The 25,024-nt window shown below is 37.7% G+C and overlaps 1 protein-coding gene across 3 annotated transcripts in view; it reads right to left on the bottom strand.

Annotated features, from left to right (window-relative positions):
- The window catches only part of RBM33 (RNA binding motif protein 33), a 133,470-nt gene that overhangs the window by 95,442 nt on the left and 13,004 nt on the right, over positions 1-25,024 (bottom strand). For all 3 annotated transcript variants that reach the window (XM_070616972.1, XM_070616973.1, XM_070616974.1), the window contains exons 2-4: positions 15,184-15,262; positions 3,563-3,611; positions 1,324-1,400 (exon numbers count right to left, since the gene is read on the bottom strand). In XM_070616972.1, coding sequence (XP_070473073.1) covers positions 1,324-1,400; positions 3,563-3,611; positions 15,184-15,262 — 205 coding nt within the window. The remainder of the gene's footprint in view (positions 1-1,323; positions 1,401-3,562; positions 3,612-15,183; positions 15,263-25,024) is intronic.

The raw sequence follows: 25,024 nt of genomic DNA, 5'->3' as shown, positions 1-25,024 counted from the left end.
ATCACAACAGTAAATGCCAAACAGTAAGATGCAAGAAAACACTTAAAAAGCAAGATTTTGCAGATAAATCTAAGTTCACACATATTAAGTATCCAATCCTAACAAAAAAACTGAATATGCCATACAGACTTGAAGACATTACATGGCTAAAAGACTCCAAAGGGATATTTCAAGGGCAACTTAACTAATTCAAAAGATTAAAACATAATAATGATGCCAAAGAATGGAATTGGGAAACTTAAATAACTGGTAGAATAAATTAACTTAAAACCGTATTTTTACCCATAAAAATTACTTTATGTTACAAAACCTGTTACAAATCTATAGCTCAATAATAAATGGCATATATTTGTTAACTACATTTATAACCAAGAAATGTCTCTCTATATTTTCACAATAAATGTTTCCTCATAAAATTGAAAACCTTATTCTACCTACCAGAGTACACTAAATACCTTTTCCCCTTCTTCTAACAGAGCATACTAATGTCAACAACAGAAAGATATTCATTATTGTCATGGACTAAATATTTATGTCCCCCCCTAAATTCAGAGGTTGAGTCTTAACGCCTAATATGATGGCATCCGGAGGAGGGCCCTTTGGGAGGTGCTTAGGTCATGAGGGTGGAGCCTCATGAATGGGCTTAGTGCCATATAAAACGGACCCAGAGAGCTCCCTCACTCCTTCCACCACATGAGGTCACAGTGACAAAGCACCACCTATGAACCAAAAAGTAGGTCCTCACTAGAACCCAACCGTGCTGGCACCCTAACCTTGGACTTCCCAGACTCCAGAACTCTGAGAAATAAATTTCTGCTGTTTATAAGACACCCAGCTTATGGTACTCTGTTACGGCAGCCCGAACAGTTTTATTCAGATTGTCAACTAGAGTCTAAGTACAGTCTAAAGGAATTTCCAAAATGGCAATTCAGTAAGCAGATATGTATAAATAAAAATTATCTGAAATGAAAACAAAAGCAGCAACATCAAAATGCAACCAACAGTATTGAGTCTGGGGCCACTGCCCTCCATACAAATAAAAGAATTCTTTAAAAAAGCAGTACATGTGTGTTCCGAGCTTTCATACCCTGCACTCATCAGAACTCAGAGGTTATTAAATGCCAAGATCAACAGTGATTTTAAACAGTTGATCTATTTATAAAGACATATATGGCTTTCATATCAAAGTTATATTAATATCCTGTTTAGAATATAATGATATGTTAAAGATATAACACATTATCAATTATATCCCATTATAATTATAAATTAGTTACTATCAATTTAAATAAAGAATATTTTTAATGAGCTAATATTGAGTACCTGAAATTTTCTTCATCTTCATTATCACTCTGTAAAAGATCATCATTTAGCTCTTCATCTGATAAATCCGACTGATTCTAATTGAAATAAGAAATCTAATTAATGTATGTCACTTCTATATAAAGACTTGTTACAAAAGTACAAAATTATGTTGACTGGATTGTTTGTAACCTTATGTTATTAAAACATTTGCATTCAGCAAGTTGACAATTGAGAGATTCCACATATGGCATACCAGACTAGTTTTTAGATGCAGAGTCAAATAAGCATAGAATCAGCAAGCATAACAATCATATTTATTCTAACAAAAAAGGAAAAAGGGAAGGGTCCTTTGGCGGTGTCCTACAACAATTTTTTATCATACACAAAAAAGAATGGTGTCCTTAAGATTTGACTAAATTTAACTGTTGGTATCCAAAATCTAAAGCCTTTTTAAACAAAAAGAAAAAAATAAAATTTCAGAAAGCAGCAGATTTTAGATAACCGGATCGCCAAATAAGAATGGTAAGGGACTAAAATAAAGCTTCATTTGTCCAACACAGAGGACACATGACAATAAACAGGACTAGCTCAGGTCCTCACTCCTATGCTTGACAGGCCTGTGCACAAACCACATCAGGAAGCAGAGGTAGCCTCGTGATTCCGTCAGCTGGTCAGATTTCTAGAGCTCCAGGTTTTAAGTTAAATACATACCAGTATCTGCGATTTAAGGGGGGTGGGGGGAACCTCACCCTTTCCTCTCCTATTAAAATTATTCTATCATATATGTAAGTTAGCATCCCTCCTCCAAAAGACAATCAAAGCCCACACACACACCCCTACCAGGAAAAAAAATACAGATGGAAAAAAAGACTTGATTTTCTAATTAAAGATGAAACAAACAAGCAGTCTTTTCCTGGCATTCTACAGCTTATAAAAACATGTTTCTCAAACTTGTCTGTATTCTCTTCATTACAGTATTTTTGATATAAGCCAAAAAATATCAATCTTATTAGTAGTGCTTATTAGTCCCAAAGGACTCCACCTAATGACTGACATTATAAGAAGACAAAAATAAACAACACAGACCATGTAGTTAGTTCACCTGAGGAAGGAAGGAGGGTCTGGAGGAAAACAGACTGCTTAACAGAGCCCAAAGAAGCTCCATTCGGGTGCCCCCTTAATCTGTCATCCATTAACAGGGCCAAGCCAGGCCTGCCACAGGAGAACTTAAGTTCAGCTGCCTAATTCATTAAATAAAACCACAGGAAGGGCCAGCCCGTGGCCGAGTGGTTAAGTTCACTCACTTTGCCTCAGTGGCCCATGGTTTGCTGGTGTGGATCCCGGGTGCAGACCTAACACCACCACTCATCAGGCCATGCTGTGGCAGCGTCCCACAGAGAAGAACTAGAATGACGTGCAACTGGGATATACAACTATGTACTGGGGCTTTGGGGAGGAAAAAAGGAGGAAGATTGGCAATGTTAGCTCACGGCCAATCTTCCTCACCAAAAAAAAGCATGGGCTCTGGACCCAAAAAAACAACTCCCACAAATTTATTTTTAAAAAACACCCCACAGGAAATCTTTAAAAATTAACCATTCAATGAAAGCCAAATCTCAGTCAACAAGAGGTTGCTTCCTTGAGTTTTTTAGTTAAACTTTTAAGTATTTGTCAAAAACCAGTGAACCAATAAATAATTCACCAAACAAAACAAGGAACACGTGTTTCACTTTAATATTTGGCTTTTAATTTCTATTTTTAATGTTTGTTTATATTATAATGTTCAAAAGATATTGGTAGAATGATACATATGTATATTATATATACACATTAAGTCTTAAACTTTTATTTATCTGAATATTTGTTATACTTGAGTATTCTTATCTTTAAGCTTATCTCTGAATACTCCCAAAAAGTGAATTCCAGATCCATTATGCAAAACATTAAGTTCCTTCAGGGAAAGTTTTAGCTTTATGATACTGCTTTCACAAGCTCAGTATAGGCTGGAGTGCCTTGAAGACCTTGGGAACCAAAATACGTGCATCAAAGGATTTACTGCTCGAGTTACAAGTTATCGGAGAATGTACCAATAGATTAAACAGTCAGCTCTTTGTGCATTTAAAAAATAATTCAATTCACAAAATTTTAATCTATACCCAACTTTCCAGTAATGCATCCCATGCATAAAATGTATGCTTATGTTTTAAGCACAACTAAACAATTATCATTCAGTTTCAAGAAGATCTATATTTCCTACCTTTTTGCCAGACAGCAAATCTTCTCCTAGTAAGTCATCTTCAAGTTCACTGGAGAGAAACAGACACAGATCAATGTATGATTCCTACTACACTAGAAAGTTTGTACATCATTGGGAAATCTACCCAGGACTTTAGGGTACTTTCAGGTTAAGTCGCAATAATTTCCTTTGTCTTTATTAATAATGAAAACATAATGTAAATATACAGAAAACACATGGTATTAAACATTACCAAACATTAAGTGTGGGAAACATACTTAAGGGAAAAATACCAAACATTAAGTATGGAGGCTTTGTTAGAAGAAGTGGTCCTCACCAGACTTCTACATCTTAGTTTTTTACCTCAAAATGAGATCTTAAGTAATCGGTAAAAGACAAAACTACAATAAGTAATATCAACGCTTTCTCCTACCTTTAAAAACCTATGATGAAATCAGAAAAGATGCACACTATCACTAATTAGGAAAATAAAAAACCAAAACCAGTGAGAGAACATCTGACACTTATCAAACTCCAAAAGCTGAAGAAATTAAAAGTTGAAAAATCAATGCTGAGAAGGACACACTGTGACTCTTAATAACCAGGGGAATTATCTTTCTATAACATGGAAGTCACATCAGTCATCCATAATTTTTCATTAGCATGTTTATGTTTTGAAGTGATTTTACGTTTTATGTTATGTTTTCATTGTGTGTTATGAGGTGATCAGGAGTAGGTTTCTCACAATTAAAATTGAAACCCTTAGCAGATGAAAAAGCTGAAGATCTTTCTCACTGTATATATTTACGATTATTTTTTGATTGTTGAATTATGTTCTTAGTTCTGGGGAAATCAATCTCTCAAAAGCAAATGTCATTAAGGACCAACATCTAGAAGGAAGAAACATAACTAGACTTTAACCCTAGGTACCAATGCCAATGGAGTTTAACTGCACCAACATTCTTATTAGGACTGTTAATCTTTATCAGGTCTCTGGTCATAAATTTCTAGGTTCCAAAGGTTTTAAACACTAATTTACCCAAAAACCATGTTTGCTTTTAGCATGCTATTTTGCAGAATACCAGGATATCAAGAAATGCAGACATGAAGTTGTAACAGAAATGTGTGTTTCTATATAATATCCTTGAGAACTAGAAACAACAAATCATTTCATTCATGCACTGAACACGTTTTTTGTTATTTTAGGTTATCCAGCATAAATCGTATAAACTCATTTTATAGATACAGAAAATAAGGATAAGAGATTAAATATTCTGCCCAAAGTCACACAGCAATGACACATCCAAGACAAGAACTTAGCCCACGGGGAAAAAAAATCTTTCACAGATCAACAAGAGTAAGATAGTTATTAGAGAATAACACTTAGTTTCTTCCAACATTTTCAATCACAAACCATCTAATCATCTTTCAGATACAATTTCTGTCTCTTCACTGTTCAACCGTCCTCAATGGGTGAGGAAAAAAACATGATCCAGTCACAATACTCACAATCACAGCATTTGAGAATTTGATTCCAGATGACCAAAAAGTACAAGCACCCTTTTGAAGACAAGCCCCTCTCTAGAGCATCACTCTAAATAACTGAAAATGGAAGGTAATCCCATTTGCCCAGGGAACACTAATTGAGAAGAACCCTTAAAACCATAATATGAACAGGTGTTGGTAATTATACAAACAAAACTCTTGAAAACACTTGTACCTTGTGCTGACAAGAAAAGTATAAGGAAACGAGAAATCAGTCTTTGGAGTGACGTCAGCATCAAAGCAGAGTGAGCTTTCCCAGTAATCTCTCCCCTCCACCATACAATGAAAAAGACATTCATTCTCCAACAGAGGACATCCAAACACAAGCCACAAGATGTCTGAGAGACCCACACAGCCATGACAGTGGGGGGAGAGGCTGGAGCCCCCCTCAGAGAAGGTGGAACGTGGTAAAACTTCACTCCTTCCACAAAAGACTGGGATCTGGGACCATGGGCAGGCTGCGAGAGGGAAGTAACAGAGGGAAGGGACGTTCATTCGCAGGAACATCAACAATCCCCAAAGCCTTCGTAGCCTGGGAGAAAGCCCCTAGCGAGGTGAAAGCTAATGCAGGGGTGACCTCATCAAGCCACCCCAGGAAACCAGATAGCAAGCATAGAGTGAGAAAACCCCAAGAGCACACAGAAGAAAGCGCCCCTCCCCTCCACCCACCCAGCACCGGCTCCAGCACCTGCGATCTTGGCAGATCACAGAGGGCTCAGAATACATGGCTCTTGACCCCACCCAGTGGCAACAGGTGGTAACTGTAACCAAATAATACCACAATGCACATAAACAGAGCCACGGCCTCTAGCAGTATCGAAAATTATATTAAATCTCCAGACCAGAAAGAAAATGACAAGTACCCAGAAATCGGTCCTGAGGAAAGAGAAATATGTAATCTAAATGACAGAGAATTCAAAATAGCTATCATCAAAAACTCAAGGAATTAAAAGAGAATGTAGAGAAACAATTCAACGAGTTCAGGAGCTACATCACAAAAGAGATTGAAACTATAAAGAAGAATCAATCAGAAATATTTGAGATGAAAGACACAATGGAAGAGAGAAAACAAAATATGGATTCCCTGAACGCTCGAGCGGACATCATAGAGGAGCGAATCAGCATAACTGAGGACAAGTTGAAATGCTCCAGATAGAGGAGGAGAGAGGACTAAGACTAAAAGAAAGGAAGAAAGTCTCTGAGAATTAGCTGACTCAATCAGGAAATGGAACATAAGAATTATAGGTATTCAAGAGGAAGAAGAAAAGAAGAATGGAGCAGAAAGCTTGTTCAAAGAAATAAGAGCAGAGAACTTCCCAAACCTAGGGAAGGGGATGGAAATCCACGTAGAAGAGGCTACCAGAGCTCCTAAGTATGTCAATGTAAAAAGACCTACCACAAGGCAAAAGTGAATGACAAAGAAAAGATACTAAGGGCAGCAAGGCAGAAGAAAATAACTTACAAAGGAATACCTGTCAGGCTTTCAGCAGATTTCTCTGCAGAAACCTTAGAGACTAGGAGAGACTGGAATGACATATTCAAATCTTGGAAGGACAAAAACTTTCAATCAAGAGTCCTCTATACAGCGAAAATATCCTGCAGATATGATGGAGAAATAAAAACTTCCCCAGATAAACAACAGGTAAGGGAGTTTGTAGCCATGAGACCACCCCCCAAAAAAAATCCTCAAGAAGGCCCTCATATCTGGAAAAAGAAAAGGGAGAAAGGGACTACAAAGCATAGAGTAAGGAAATAAATAGGTAGACAAAATTGGAAAATTGTAGCTATACATCAGAACAGGTCAGTAAATATTCAGGAATAGCATTAAAGATGAAGGGGAAGAAAACATTAAAAACAAAGATAATCTTGTCATTTTAACCACAAACTCACAAGACAAGATGGAATAAGATGTGAGAAAAACAACTTAGGAGGGAAAGAGAAAAGGGACTGAATTGGTTTACTCTAAGGAAATAAGAGGCCATCAGAAAATAGACTATCTTATCTACGAGATTTTGAATATAAACGTCATGGTAACCACTAAACAAAAAAGCAGAACAGAGACACAAATAATAAATAAGGAGAAAACAAAGAAATACAACATAAAAAACTACATAACTCAAGTGACAGACCAAAATACACAGGACGAGAAACAAAGGAAACACAGGAGAAGCGGTAAACGAGTGAATAAAACGGGAGCATTAAGTCCTCATGTGTCGACAATCACCCGAAACACAAATGGAGTGAACTCTCCAATAAAAAGACACAGAGTGGCGAGATGGACTAAAGAACAAGACCCAACAATATGCTGCCTCCAGGAAACACATCTCAGCTCCAAGCACAAACACAGACTCAGAGTGAAGGGATGGAAGACAATACTCAAAGCTAAGGGCAAAGAAAAGAAAGCAGGTGTTGGGATACTTATATCAGACAAAGTAAACTTCAGGATAAGACAGGTAAAGAGAGACAAAGAGGGGCTGTATGAAATGATTAAAGGGACACTCCAGCAAGAAGACATATCACTTATAAATATCTATGCACCCAACACAGGAGCACCAAAGTACATGAAGCAACTATTAACAAACCTAAAAGAAGATATTAATAACACAATAATAGTAGGGGACCTCAACACTCACATCAATGGATAGATCATCTAGACAGAAAATCAACAAGGAAACAGTGGAATTAAATGAAAAGCTAGACCAGTTGGACTTGAGAGACATATATAGAACACTCCATCCAAAAACAGCAGAATACACATTCTTCTCAAGTGTGCATGGAACATTCTCAAGGATAGACCATATGTTGAGAAATAAGGTAAGCCTCAATAAATTTAAGAAGATTGAAATACTAACAAACATCTTTTCTAATCACAATGCTATAAAGCTGGAAATTAATTAAAAGAAAAAAGCTGAGAAAGGGACAAAGATGTGGAGACTAAACAACAGGATATTGAACAACCAATGGATCGTTGACGAAATTAAAGGAGAAATCAAAAAATATCTGGAGACAAATGAAAATGAAAACATACCATACCAGGTCACATGGGATGCAGCAAAAGGCTTACCCTAACAAACAAGAAAAATTCCAAATAAGCAATCTCAAACTACACCTAACTGAATTAGAAAAAGAACAAAGTCCAAAGTCAGCAGAAGGAGAGAAATAATAAAAATCAGAGCAGAAATAAATGCTATTGAAACAAAAATGGCAGTAGAAAGGAGCAATGAAACAAAGAGTTGGTTTTTGAGAAGATAGATAAAACTGACAAACCTCCAGCCAGACTTACAAAGAAAAAAAAGAGAAAGCTCAGATAAATAAAATTAGAAATGAAAGAGGGGAAATAACAACAGATACCACAGAAATACAACAGACTATAAGAGAATACTACGAAACACTATATGCTAACAAAATGGACAATCTAGAGGAAATGGATAAATTCTTACACTCTTACAGCCTCCCAAAGCTGAATCAAGAAGAAGTAGATAATCTGAATAGACCAATCACAAGGAAAGAGATTGAAACAGTAATCAAAAGCATCCCAAAGAATAAAAGCACAGGACCAGACGAGTTCCCTGGGGAATTCTACCAAACTTTCAGAGAGGACTTAATACCTATCCTTCTCAAGCTATTCCAAAAAATTAGGGAAGATGTAGCACTTGCTGACACATTCTACAAGGCCAGCATCACTCTGATACCAAAGCCTGACAAGGACAACACCACAAAGGCAAACTACAGGCCAATACTGCTGATGTAGATAGACGCAAAAATCCTCAACAAAATACTGGCAACCTGAATACAGCAATACATCAAAAAGATCATGCATCATGATCAAGTGAGATTTATACCAGGGACACAGGCATGGTTCAACAACCACAAATCAATCAATGTGATACACCACATTAAGAAAATGACGAACAAAAACCACATGACCATCTCAACAGATGCAGAGAAAGCATCAATGCAACAGAACTGAAAGCCCAGAAATAAAACCACACATTTACAGACAGCTAATCTTCAACAAAGGTGCCAAGAATATACAATGGAGAAAAGATAGTCTCTCTGATAAATGGTGTTGGGAAAACTGGACAGCCACATGCAAAATAATGGAAGTAGACCATTATCTCATGCCACACACAAAAATAAACTCAAAATGGATCAAATACTTGAAGATAAGTCCTGAAACCATAAAACTCCTGGAAGATAATATACGTAGTACTCTTTGACACCGAACTTAAAAAGATCTTTTCGAATACCATACGTCTTCTCAGACGAGGGAAACAAAAGAAAAATAAACAAGTGGGAGTTCATCAGACTAAAGAGCTTCTGCAAGGCAAAAAAAACTAGAATCAAAACAAGAAGACACACCCCCTAATTGGGAGAAAATATCTGCAAATCATGTATCAGACAAGGGGTTAATCTCCATAATATATAAGGAACTCACACAACTGAACAACAAAAAGCAAACAGCCCGATCATAAAATGGACAGAGGATATGAACAGACATTTTTCCAAAGAAGATACACAGATGGCCAATAAACACATGAAAAGATGTTCAACATCACTAATCGTCAGAGAAATGCAAATCAAAACTACACTAAGATACCACTTTACACCTGGTAAAATGGCTATAATCACTAAGACTAAAAATAACAAATGTTGGAGAGGTTGTGGAGAAAACAGAACCCCCATACACTGCTGGTGGGAATGCAAACTGGTGCAGCCACTATGGAAAACAGTATGGAGATTTCTCAAAAAACTAAAAACAGAAATACCATATGACCCAGCTATCCCATCACTGGGTATCTATCCAAACAACTTGAAAGCAACAATCCAAAGTAACGTATGCACCCCTATGTTCGTTGCAGCACTATTCACAATAGCCAAGACATGGAAACAATCCAAGTGCCCATCACCGATGACTGGATAAAGATGTGGTATATATATACAATGGAATACTACTCAGCCAGAAAAAAAAAGACAAATTCATCCCATTTGCAATAACATGGATGGACCTGGAGGGAATTATGCTAAGTAAAATAAGCCAGACTGAGAAAGACAAACACCAGATGATTTCACTCATATGTGGAATATGAACAAACACATGCACAAAGAAAATAGTTCAGTAGTTACCAGGGGAAGGGGTGTTGGGGGGTTGGCATGGGGGTGAAGGGGAGCACTTCTGTGGGGACAGACAAGAAACAATGTACAACTGAAATTCCACAATGATGTAAACTATGACGAGCTCAATAAAAAAAATCAGTCTTTAATGACTATTTTTTCTACACAAAAACATTTTTTAAAAGAAGATAACTGAAAACTCTATCAGCTATAAATGAGTGGAGTGTACAGAGATGGAGAATAGCAGTTTCCATGACTAACCAAGGCAACAGCACAGAAGAAGAAAGCAGGATGGGAGACAGACAGATTAAGTCCCTATGACTACAACTAGCATAAACTAAAGCTCAGGGAATCACAAACATCCAGTCAGTATACTACGTGCCAGGAAACATTCTAAGGGTTTTTCATATATTAGCTTTTTCATTGCCCTAAGAACCCTATCTGGTAAATACTTATATCATGCTCCATTTTTTAAATGTGAAAACAAGACACTGAGATGTTAAATAATTGGCCTGAGGTCACCCAGCTAGGAAGCAGCAAAACAAGTACGTGACCGAGCTGGTCTGGTTCCAGAGTCCAAATCCGGACTACTATGCACACACTCCACAAAAACTAAACATACGATTCTCTATTGTCACCATAAAGTTGGATCCTTACAAAAGACGTACACAAAAGAGAAGAAATTTACAAAACAGAAAACACTACTAAAATTACACCATCACCAAAAACAACACTGAATTAATGGAAGTGACTGGCTCACATCGAGTCCTTTCAAAGAGATGAGTATGAAGACTCCCTGACAATAACAGTAACTGTGTTAGGAAATGAAAGAAACACCACACTGATAAAGAGGTTTCCTGCATTCAACTGCAGAACTCCCTAAAGATTTCACCATTTAAGTAAGAAATCACTATTTAAGTAAGAAAAACCTCTTTGGCAGGTATTTCTTATCAAAGATTAGGGACAATCAGCTCTTTAAATATACTGAAAGGCTTTTTCACGAAACAAGTATTTTGTAGTCAGCCACATGGCTGTAGCTTTGCAAAATCAGATATATAAGTGACAAGGAAGACTACACTTGAGTCCATCATCTCTGGGTGCCTTCCCACTCCAAGCCACGCCCTCCAGCCTCAGCTGGCTCGTGCCCTGGAAAGCGTCTCTAGTGTCTCTGGGAAAGGCTCCCACCAGCTCTCCTGGCCTTTGCTTCTGGATGGGCTCAGCCCATGGGATGCCCCAAGAGAATGTCACAAAGCAAGCACAAGAGATTGCCCATCCCTCATACCTGCACAGCTGCGGCCCCCCCAGTTCCCACCACTGCAGCTCTCACTGGGCTCTAGGACACCACTGTTTCCCTTCAGGCCTCTGCTACTCCCTGGAAGCCTCACCAACTCTTACTACTGCGTTAACCCTGCCCTGGAAACAGCCTGTCCTCAGACGATTTCCACTTAAAACCTTGTGAGTATGCTGTCTCTTTCCTGCCTGGATATAGGCTGATACATGCACATCTTTCAAAAAACTTAAAAACTTCAGGTTCAGCAATGACATCATCTTCTTCCAAATAAACCACTAATGTAACATGGCAGCAAGAGCTGTGCATAACCATTTCTGACTCGCTCTTCTCCTTAATTTTCAAATTTCTCCCTCTATTATCCAATACACAAAAGAGGATGGTTTTTTGCTTTAAAAATATCAAATAAAGAAATACACATGATACAGAATCGTCATATGCAAATATGCACTGAAGAGGAGAGAAGAAAGGAGGAATCTGTTCATAAACAACACTGGGACAAGTACTATTCACACCAGGAAGCACAAGAAAAACTAGAACCTTTTCTCACACCATAAACAAAACCCAATTCATCCCAGCAGAAAGTCAACTAATGTCATGAATAAAATCCCTACTGAATAAATATTGGGGCAATGCAAACATTAATAAGAATAGTAACTACAATGGGTTAAAAAATACACGCAGTATTTAAATCTATGAGATGAAAATGATTCAAAAACAAAACTCCCCTCTGGAGGATGCTAAGGAACTGACCCATTATTTTGAAAACTGGTAGATGAAAGTAAAGAATCAAGCACTTATTCTGTACCTCAGAAGAACGAAGTAGTTTATACAAGACTCACAGCTGACAGAAAAAACAGGAAGGACAGAATCAGAATATCACCACTTAGATCAGTCAAAAGCTGATAACACCACAAAAAGAAGAAAACCAGACATCGCGTAGCTCCTGCTGGAGGTACGGACTCCCACCTAAGACACTGTCAGGGCCCCCTACTCCCACCCCATTCAAACCTGGATCTGCTCAACCTCTAGACCTAGCTATTAATTTACAGAAAATGCAAGAGACGAAGGAACACACTAAAAAAACTCCAGAGGATGCAATCAGCAAAAGCTGAAATTCTACAAGACAAACCACCTCGTTTTTCAACAATAATTGCAGAGAACTAAAAAAAGACGTGGGGAGAACCTATAGATGAAAGAAGACTCAAAAGACACACCAATCAATTACAATATATGGATCTTATCTGGACTCTGATTCAAACTATAAGAGAGCACCCAGACACGTCTCCACACACCGTGTGTGTGAGAGATATACTAACAGATCTATGAGACAATCAGGGGGAAATGGGGACACTAACAAGACATTAATATGAGGGATTTCTTTTTAGAGATAACTCCATTGTGGCTACACTTGTAAATCCTTTATTTTTCAGAGAGATACAATCTACAATATTTTCAGGTGAAATTATGCCTGTGATTTGAGGACGGCTGCAGATATCATAAACAAAAAAGATTGGCTATATACTGATAATTGCTGAAGCTGAACAATGGTACACTGGATGCACTGTGCTATTCTATTTTCACATACCCCTGAAATGTCAATAAGTTAAAAATCACTCTAATCAATTTCAAGCAGATTATACATCTAACTGTAAAAGAAACCAAAAGACACTTTAAAACTTGTACAGGAACACACAGGACACATCAGAATAAAGGGTAGGGAAGAATTTCTCAAGGAGGAAAAGCAGAAAGCACCCTGACCAACATCAGCAGCCTCCTGAAATGATGCCCTCAGGAAGGCCATAACATCAGCAAAGAGCACTCCTCCCAAAAGCACGACCTGAATCCTGCCCTCAGGAGACGGCAGCAAACTCATACAGAGGGTGAGTCTACAAAATAAACGGCCTGGCCTCTTCAAAAATGTCAAAGGCATAAACGACAAAGGCTACAGAACTCTTCCAGATGAAGAGATAAAGAGAGGGGAAAATGCCATGTATGACCCTGAACTGAATCTTGAACCAGAAAATAAGAAACTCATTTTTGGTTATAAAGGACATTATTGGGACAATTGACAAAACCTGAATGACCACTGTAGATTAAAAAATAGAATTACATGTTTGTTAAACTTCTGATTTTGGAAATTATACAGTGATTATGTAAATGAATGTTCCTGTTCTTGGGATACACAATAAAAAATACACAGCGAAGCATTTAGAACTAAATTGTCATGATACCTGCAAACTATTGTCAAATGGTGCACGAAAGAAAAATTTTATGTATGTGTGTGTGAGGGTGTAATAGTGAGAGAATGATAAAAGGAATACGACAAAAAGCAACTGTGAGTCTGAGAGAAGAGCATGTAAGAATTTCTGTTATTCTTGCAACTTTCCTATAAGTCTAAAAATGATTTCCAAATACATTTTTTTCATATTTTAATAAATAAAAACCATACAGGAAAAGATAAGTTTGACTAAATTATTTATAAAAATCTATTGTTAAAGGGAACACATACCAGACGGCAGAGATAGCTCCAAGCACAAAAAATAAATTTCAGAAAGTCTAAAGAATCCCTAAAATCAATAAGGAAAAGACAAACAGCCAAAAAGAAAAAGAGACATAGATATGAACAGACAACCAGCAGAAGAGAAAATCCAAATGATGAGAAAACTATTAAAATATACTTTATATTTCATTCAGCTCCCCATCATAGTCTTTTAAACAAAACTAGTTATCACTGCTTTCCAATAGGACCATTTCTTTTACAGGAGGCTTTGTTCTAAGCTCTAAGGAGTTTTTTTACAGACTGCCCAAGAGTCACTCAAGAGTACTCGACTTGATGTAGGCTACAAGAACTACGAAGTTTTTGACATAGGTTATTCTGTAAAACTTCTGGGACAGCACAGTTTTCAGATGGCAGTCAGGGATTTTTAAAGCAATATATCATCGTTGTTCTTTATTCAGATGTATTTATCTCTACCATTAAACTTTCTGACCTCAACTCCAAGGTCATTTTTACATTTTCAACACATTATTTGAGGTAGTAAGAAATGTGACCAGAACAATCATCATTTGAGAACACCACCACCCAGACTAAGCCCCCTATGTACTTCTCTCAGTACATATCTCTCTAACCTCTACTAGAGCTCCTCGCCAGAAGTCATCACTACACTGACTTGACATCTATCATTACTGTGGACTTGTGGACTCTTTTTATACTGTTAGTGTGAGTGTGAGTGTGTGTGTGTGTGTGTGTGTGTATTCCTAAACAGATATTTTCATCTTCACTAGTAATCAGAGAAACACACATTTAAATTATGATGAGATACCATTTTACATATATTAAAATGGCAAAAACTTTAAAAGTCTGGCCAAATACTGGGTAGGGTGTGGAGCAAAAGGAACTCTGGCATACAACTACTACAAAAATAGCTCTGGGTGTCCACCAAGTCAATATTATCACGATGACCAGTGATCTGCTGGCAGCCCTGGAGACAATACAGGATTGGGAGAGGAGCCCAGAAAGCCTTGTACCTGGCGCATCCACCCTTGCCCTCACTTTAGACTAGCAGGGAAAGGCCCAGTCGGAAACAGCATCAGGTAGCCAACACACTGTTTGCCATAAAGATCTCTGCATAGCCAAGTGGTGGAATGAGATAAAATGTGAACCCTGACACGTAACCAGGGGTTTCCAGACCTGTCCCAGTCCTCGTCTGCAGCTCTTCTTCTCCAGGACCGCTCTGCACCAGGCTTATCAAACTGGTCGAAGTCGTCATCTGTAAGGCAGAGGCCATGAAAGTCAGTCTTACTAAATTAAAACAGACACATACAGATATTCAAACGCTGAAACAACATGTTTCTTTTAAGGATTGCTGACATGACATTTTAAAATACAAAAGTTCCATATAAAACTATTACAAATGCTTTAGCCATTTTTAATAACTAAAAATTTTTAAAGTACAAAGCTACTGAAAGAAAATCAATTTATTGAACTCTATTAGGCATGAAAATCACTAATAGTTTTGTAAAAATCATAAATTTTAGTAAAATATTTTCTTTATCAAATGGTTTTTGAGTATATATTTTTACAACTATATAAAAGGAAAAAATTGCTGATTTGCTAAAAGTTAAAGAGATTTTTATAACACTTTTCTTAATCTTTACACTTTTCCAAATTAATCATGGAAAACAAAGACCCTATTTAAAAGAAGTAGGGATAGAGAATTGCTGAACAGATATATAACATAAGCCACATATATATTTTTAAATTTTCTAGTAGCCACATTTAAAAAAGTAAAAAAGAAACAGGTGGAACTTTAATAGATGAAATTTTAACAACATATTTTATTTAACCCAGTATATCCAAAATATCATCATAGCAGGTCATCACTACAGAAAACAATAAGGTATTTTACATTTTTCCCATACTATGTGTATATTTTGCACACACATCACATCTCATGTCTCATTTTTTTAATTTACTTTAATTATTAGGAAAATCAGAGAACTGGAATTAAAGTTTTTCATCTTAGATATACACGGAAGCAAGAGGCTTGAGAAGTGACAGCAGACAAATAGATACCTGTCCAGAGAGTCTACCTAGGGGAGCCAGAGGGTAAGGAATTTTTCCACCCTGGGGCTAGACACTAACCAATAAAGTTCTAAGAAGGTAATATATCAATTCTTACCACACACTACACCAAACAGAGTAGGTGCTTTAAAAAAAACTCGAGAATGAAAGATATTAAAGAATTAGTCGGGGCAGCCCCATGGCCGAGTGGTTAAGTTCATGTACTCCGCTTCGGCAGCCCAGGGTTTCGCTGGTTTGGATCATGGGTGCAGACATGGCACCGCGCATCAGGCCACACTGAGGCGGTGTCCCACATGCCATAACTAGAAGGACCCACAACTAAAACATACAACTATGCACTGGGGGGATTTCGGGAGAAAAAGCATGGGGGGAGAAAAAAAGAATTAGTATCCTTGAGAAGTTCTACTTCCAGCCTGACAGCATGAAGAGCTCCATCAACCTACCTACTCCCTATGAAAATTACTTTTAATAAAATGACTATTTAAAGTCTCCAGAACTGATTCTAAAGGCAATCATTAAATGAAAAACACTTATTCAAGAAATCTACTCAAATTTGCTAACAACAGCTGCAAGAATCCATGGTTTTTGAATCAGAACTTGTGCCTTCCTCCTGGCTCCCAGCTCAGAAGGACACTGACTCCATTCCAGACCAGTGCAGCCAAGAACACAGACCTCTGCACTCCTCACCCTGTGCCACCTGCCCAGCGATGAGGCTAAGCTCTAAATACAAGTGAGAGGTGGGGGCTCCCTTCTTCCATTCAGGCCCCACTTATAGGACAGATACTACTGGGGCCCAGACTGCTCCTGTCCCATCTCGTAGGGTGGGGTTTCACACTGAGAGAGGTAAGCCAAGGAGACCTTGGGTTAACTGCCCCCACTCCAGCCACCCAGGCACTCAGCTCCTAAAGCGAGTGTTACTCGGAGACAAGTACACCACTGTCCCCACCCAGAGCACAAGAGCTGTGGCTCTGAGAGTTTGCCCAAGGGGGAAAAGCATGCAATAGAACAGCAGAAAGCTCCAAAACTCTCTCAGAGGAAGTGACTTCATTTGGAACAGAGTGCAAAAGACTTCCAGTCAAAGGCTGCTCTCAAAAACAGTGTGGATTTTGGAGAGAGATCATAGGAAGGAGAATGACAAAAGTCACTGGAGAAAAAAACTGAACCGTAGGCTGCCTGGTGTGCCAAAGAGAAATGGGGAGACAGGCGGGAATGGCCCTAACTCTAGTTAGAACAGATCTCAAATTCTGACCTCAGACACCATCCAATCAATGGGGCCTGAATTTGACTGGATCAGTCTGTAAAGCAAATTATGTCCCAGGGCACTGTCAGAAGTGTGGCTGGACAGAGTCAGAGAGAGCCTTGATAAACCACCACAATCCCAGGGTCCGTTCGGCATCACAGAGGCTCTGGCCCCTGAGGAGAGACATGAGAAGCTTCCCACTGCCCAGAGTGGGGTGGGGGATGAGAACAGACTTCACTTAAACAACCTAGTCAGTCACCAATAAGCAAACAAGCAAATAATAATAAGCCTAGGGGTAGGGAACTAGGGAGACCAGCACCCTGCGTTGACACATTATATATTACCCAACCAGAAATTACAAGACATACAAAGAAATAGGAAAATATAACCCATAACCCATCAGAAAAAAAGCAGGTAACAGAAACCACCTGTGAGAGGACCAGATGTCAGATTTAACAGAAAAAGATGAACTGGCCACTATAAATATGTTCAAAGAACTAAATGAAACCATGATAAAGAACTTAAGAAAGGTCTGATGACAAGGTCACATCAAATAGATAACATAAACATAAATTATAAAAAGAAACAAAAAATTCTGGAATTGCAAAATAACTGAAATGAAAAATTCACTAAAGGGGCTCAACAGAAGATTTCAACTGAGAGAATTCGTAAATTTGAAAACAGAGCAATAGAGGTTATCCAATCCAAAGAACAGAAAGAAAAAAATGAACATAGCTTCAGAGAAATGTGAGACACAATTAAGCACACCAATACATGTGCAATAAGAGTACTAGAAGGAGAGAAAGCAGTAGGAAACAATACCTGAAGAAATAACAGCTAAAAACTTCCCAAATTTATTGGTAAATACTAACCTATATCTATACATCCAACAACCGCAAGGTAGAATAAACAGAGATACACACACACACAAATCATAGTCAAAATGTTTCAGAGACAAGGAGAATACCTTAACAATAGCAAGAGAAGAACAACTCATCACAAGGGAACCAACTGCAAAACATCAACACCTGATTCTCATCGGAAACAAAGGCAGTCAGAGGCATTTACAAAATGCTCAAAAAAAATTCTGTATCTCATCAAAACTATAACAAAATAAGGTGAAATAAAGATATTGAGAGATAAACAAAAACAGAAGGAATTTGGTGCATGTTGACTCTCCGTAGCTGATTGAATTGTGTGCCCCAAAAAGACACAGTGAAGTCCTATCTTCCCATTCCCCCACTGTGAATTTGACCTTACTTAGAAATAGGGTCTTCGCAGATGTAACCAAGTTAGGATGAGATTATACTGGTTCCTAGACCTAACAGACAAATACAGACACTCAATTCAACAGCAGAATATACATTCTTGTCAGGTGCACACGGAACATTCTCTGGGATGTATGTTAGGCCATAAAACAATTCTTAATAAGTTTTAAAAGGTCAAAATCATATAAAGCATAGTCTCTAAAATATAATAAAACTAGAAATGAATAAAAGAAGGAAAAGTGGAAAAGTCACAAATACACGGAAATGGAACAAAACACACTTCATCAAACCAAGAGGTCAAAGAAAAGTAGGGAAATAAGAAAATACTGAGACAAATGAACACAAAAATACAACATACCAAAGTTTACGGGATGCAGCAAAAGCAGTACTTGGAGGAAGATTTATGGCTGTAAATGCCTACACTAACAAAGAAGAAAGATGTCAAATCAACAGTCTTACTTTAAATCTTAAGGAAGTAGAAACAGAAGAGCAAATCAAACAAAAAGATAGCAAAAGGAAATGAATAATAAAGATTATAGCAGAGATAAATGAAATAGAAACTAGAAAAACACTTTCAAACCCATTCTATGAGGCCAGTATAAAATGAGACAAAGATATCAAAACAAAGAAAAGTTAGATCACTAACCCTCATGAACATACATGAAAAAGTTCCTTCTTAAAAATTAGCAAATACAATTCAGTAATACATTAAAAGGATAATATACATCATGACCACATGGGTTTACCCCAGGAATGAAGGATTCATTTAACACTCAATAATCAACGTTTTTTAAAAAGTCAATGTAACATATATTACTAAACTAAAAATGGAAAAGCGAATTTTCGCCTCACTAAAAGTAGAAGAAGCATTAGTCAAAACCCAACATCATTCCTTATAAAAACTCTCACCAAACTAAGACTAGAAGAAAATTTCCTTAACCTGATTAAAGGGCATCTATAAAAAACCTACAGCATGGGGGCCGGCCTGGTGGCGCAGCAGTTAAGTGCACACATTCTGCTTAAGTGGCCTGGGGTTTGCCGGCTCGGATCCTGGGTGCAGACATGGCACCACTTGGCAAAGCCATGCTGTGGTAGGCATCCCACATATAAAACAGAAGAAGATGGACACAGACGTTAGCTGAGGACCAGCCTTCCTCAGCAAAAAGAGGAGGAGTGGCAGCAGTTAGCTCAGGGCTACTCTTCCTCAAAAAAAAAAAACCACCCTACAGCAAAACATCACACGTAAAGGCCAAGACTGAATGCTTTCACCTAGAATCAGGAATAAGATGGGGACTGCCACTCCTACCACTTCAATTCAGCAGTGCACTGGAAGTTCTGCCCAATGTCACCAGAGAAGAAAAAGAAACAAAACAAATTCAGATTGACAAGGAAGAAGTGAAATTGTCTTTATTCACAGCAAACATGATCAGCTATGCAGAAAATCAAATGGAATCTACAAAAAAATGGTACTAAAACTAGTAAGTGAGGAAGCTTGCAAAATATAAAATCAATATAAAAAATCAATAGCTTTTCTATGTACAAGTAATAAGCAACTGGAAACTGAATTAATCTCTGCAGTAGAATAAAAAATATAAGATACTAGGGATAAATATGATAAGATATGGAAGACTTGTACATTAAGAAGTATGAAATACTGCTGAGAAACTAAATATCTAAATAAATGAAGTGAAATACCTTGTTCATGAGTCAAGACTCAATACTGTTGAAATATATTCAATGTGATCCCAATCAAAATCCCAGCAACTTTTTTGTAGAAATTGAAAACATGATTCTAAAATTCATATTAAAAGGCAAAGGACCTAGAATAACCAAAACAACTCTGAAAAACGAGCACACTGGAGAGCTAACGTTATCTAATTTTAAGAATTATTAGAAAGCTATAATAATAAAAACTGTAGGGGCCGGCCCCGTGGCCAAGTGGCTAAGTTCGCATGCTCCGCTGTGATGGCCCAGGATTTCGCTGGTTCGGATCCTGGGCGTGGACATGGCACCGGTCATCAGGCCACACTGGCGTGGTGTCCCAAACGCCACAACTGGAGGGACCTGCAACTGAGATATACAGCTATGTACTGGGGGGATTTGGGGAGATAAAGCAGGAAAAAAAAACCTGTAGTATTGGCATAAAGATAGACAAACAGATCAATGGAATAGAATAGCCTATCAAGAAATACACCCATACATATATGGAAAACCGATATTTTACAAAGACATGAATGACACACTTTTCAACAAATGGTGCTGAACAACTGCACAGCCATATGCAAAAAAAGAAAAAAAAAGGAAAATGAAAGCAAGAGGGGAAAAAAAACTGAACCTGGATTTATACCTTGCAAAAACAGAAGAAAATCTTTGTGGAGCCTGGGTTAGGCAAGGATTTCTTATTGTGATAGCAAAAGCACAATCAATAAAATAACAAAATGATAATCTGGACTTCATCAAAATTTTAAACTTCTAATCTCCAAAATCATCATTAAGAAAAAAATGAAGACAAGCCAGACTAGGAAAAAGTCTTTGCAAAGTATTTATCTAATAAAGGACTTACATGTGGAGAGTATAAAGAACTCTCAAAATTCAACAATAACTCATTTTTTTAAAGTGTAAAATATTTAAGTAGAGACTTCACCAAAGAACATGTACGTGTGACAAAATTCTCTAGATCATTACACTAGTCATTAGGGAAATGCACATTAAAACCACAATGATACACCAGAACACATCCATGAGAAGGGCTAAAATGTAAAAGACTGACCATACCAAGTGCTGTCAAAGATGTTGAGCAACCAACTCTTAGTCTCTGTTGACAGGAACGTAAAGTGATACAATCACTTAATAAAACAGTTGGACAGTTTCTTAAACAGCTAAACATAGCCCTAACATGTGACCCAACCATTCCACTCCTACGTAACGACCCAAGAGAAAAGGAAATGTAAGTCCACGTAAAGGTTTGCACACAAATGTTCATACCCACACTGTGGGTAAAAGCCAAAAACTGGAAAGAACCCAAATGTCCATCAACAAGCAAACAGACGAACAAACTGCAAAATACCCATAAATGCAACTCTACTCAACAATAAAAGAGAATGATTATTGATAAACTCAACAACATGGACAACTTTCAACATAATTAGTATTAAGTGAGAGAAGCCAGAGGGGGAAAAAAGAGCACATAGTCTCAGATTTCTTTCGTAAAACTGTAGACACTTGGTTGTAATAGAATCAGCATGTGCTCACAGGTAGCAGGGCAGGCAGGAGCAGGAGGCAGGAATTACAAAGGACATGAGGACACTTTCGAAGATGACGACACATTCACTACATTGACTGTGGTTGTGATTTCACAGGTGTATACACGTACCCAAACTTATCAAATTGCATGTTTCAAAGACATACAACTTCTTGCATGTCAATTATACATAAAGCTCTTTTTTAAAAAGATAACATATTAAGAAACTTTGGTCAGGGAAGACAAACTCAAACGCCTGCAGGAACTAGGCAGGGAGTACAAATGAGCAAAGCAGGCTGGGTGGGAATTATGTCAAATTAGCAGGACTTTACCTTGTTTACAGACAGGAGCATTACCACACATTACAAAGAATGCAGGCCCAAGGAGGGCAGAGTCTAAGTTTCAAGGCAAGACAGAAATATGTATTTTTCCCTAATTGTTAAATACAAGCAACTAACAAGTTTTTTTTAAAAAAAATCTGCAGATCAAATAAAATATGCCTGTGGACTGTTCTTACAAGCAGCCAAGTTAAGATTTTTGAGAAAAAGAACCAGAGCCAAAACACCTATCTTCAATGCCTTCTCTTCTACCTTCTGCTCCACTTTTAGTCAATGCCACCTACTTTACACTTATTTTCTAAAGGATTTCTGTGTTAGTTTTCCTTCCCCCATCAGATTATATACTTCATGAAAACAGGCAGCCTTCTCTATCCATGAAAATATGAAGAAAGTCCCAAGATTTTATAAGCAAAAACTTTCATTCATGGCTTTTTCCACAAGAGTACACAGTGAAGGAATTAATACAGGCAGATAACACTAATTAATTATAGCACCCAATTCTGCTAAGGCCAGAAAATCCTTATGCCAGGCTAGCTAATAACAATCACCTAGAGACCTTCTTAAAAATTATGCAATCTTTGGCCCCACTCTGAATCAGATTCAGTGGGCTCTAATTTTTGTTTTTTTAAAGCTTCCTAGTAATTCTGATAGACAGCTAGGGTTGGGAATCCCTGCACCAGTCCACCACTATCCATCAGAGCAGACACTCCAGAAGAAAATTTAACTGCCATCTTGCTCAGTAAGTCCTTCCTGGAGTGAGTTAAATCCACAAAAGTCAAAATCAGAAGGCAGGAGCACGCAAAAACAACTGAACACTTCTCCAAAGGAGAGATCCTCATAAAATGTCCAAGGAAACTGGCTATGAAATCATTCCAAAATAAGGAAATGCAAGTTAAGCACAAAGTACAAATAAAACTGAGGTCATGAAACCTTCATTCATGCAACAATTATTTCTTGAACACCTAATGTATGCCAGAAATTGTTTTAAACACCTGGCATACAGGATTGACAAGATAACAAAAATCTCTGCCCTTGTGTAGGTTACAGTCTAAAGAAGAGACAAACGATAAGCCCAATAAACAGACAGAGGGACAGAATCTAACTTAAGGTCTTTATTGGGAAAAAATAGAGAAGGGTAAAGAGATGGAAAATGAGGAGGAGAGCTATGGCAGGTGCAAACCCAGCTAATTACAATTTTAAAGAAAATAGGAAATGCATTAGAAATGTACATGGGTTATATCTTTCAATATTTACTGTATTAGAAATTAAAACCAAGGCATTTTAAAAATATTTTATCATTAAATCATGCAAAAGAAACTATAAACCCATTACACATTAATGTGGCATATTTTTAACGAATATTGCATTTTAAAAAAAGAGAAAGATATTTTCCAGTTTTGCAAAATTCTTTAACATCTGACTTTGTAGAAGACAGCTGGATTTTTACATCTGCTTCTACATTCACTTTCTTGCAACACAGTCATGTGTCATTTAATGATGGAGATACATCCTGAGAAATGCGTCATTAGGCAATGTCATCTTGTGCAACATCATAGAGTGCACTTACACAAACCTAGATGGTACAGCCTACTACACACCCAGGCTCCATGGTACCAATCTTACGGAAGCACGGCAGTATACACGGTCTGTCATTGACTGAAATGTTGTCGAGAAGGATATGACTACTGTTCTGACTGAAGTGCATAAAAGAAATCCTACTGCAAATATACATGTAGTTGTAAAAGTGAGGAGTACTTTAATAGCCTTTTCAGACAATTTTAGATGTTCTTCTTCGATACTACACCAATACTCAAAAAGTCAGTTTCTCAAAGGTTAGTTGCAATGCAGAATCTGAGGCCTTAGCAATGAACATTTCATACTCTCTTTACGTTGAAATACACTGTTATGTCATGCACTGTTAATGGATCTTTATCACACGTGATTTGGTAATATTATGCATCGGTCATTTTGAAAATACTGGCTCACTGAGTTAATATACTTCCAAATGCTGACACATTTCATTACTCAATATCAAGGTCATATTTGTTAATAGCACTACCAATCTCATCAGAAAAGTCTTCAAGAATTGGGATGTTTTTAAGCTCGCCAGAACAAACACAACTTTTCCAAAATTCTAATTTTTCCTTGAAAGCTTGGATTTTATCATTGGCAATACATACTGTCAGTTGTTTTCCTTGAAGAGATAGGCTCACTTCATTTTCAAGAAAACTTCTGCCAGGGCCAGCCCCGTGGCTGAGTGGTTCAAGTTCTATGTGCTGTGTTTAGGGGGCCCAGAGTTTGCAGGGTCAGATCCCTGACGCAGAGCTAGCACCCCTCATCATGCCACGCTGTGGTGACACACCACATAAAATAGAGGAAGACTGGCACAGATGTTAGCTCAGTGACAATCTTCCTCAAGCAAAAAAAAAGAGGAAGGTTGGAAAGGTTGACAACAGATGTTAGCTCAGGGCCAAGCTTCCTAACAAAGAAAAAAACAAGAGCCAACAATATGATGCCTCTAGGAAATACAGCTCAGCTCTAAAGACAAACACAGACTCAGAGTGAAGGGATGGAAAATGATACTCCAAGCAAATAGCAGGCAAAAGAAAGCAGGTGTTGTCACACACACACCAGACAAAGCAGACTTCAAGATAAAAAAGATAATGAGAGACAGAGAAGCAGTATATAAGAATAAAAAGGACATTCCACCAAGAGAACATAACACTTATGAATAGAGAGGCACCCAACACAAGAGGACCAAAGTATATAAAGCACCTATTAACTGATTTAAAGGGAGAAACTGACAGCAACACAATAATACTAGGGGACCTCAACATCGCACTTACATCAATGGATAGAT

This window comes from Equus przewalskii, chromosome 4, assembly GCF_037783145.1.
Source record: "Equus przewalskii isolate Varuska chromosome 4, EquPr2, whole genome shotgun sequence".
NCBI lineage: Eukaryota > Metazoa > Chordata > Mammalia > Perissodactyla > Equidae > Equus > Equus przewalskii.
This window is presented reverse-complemented; position numbering and strand designations above follow the sequence as displayed.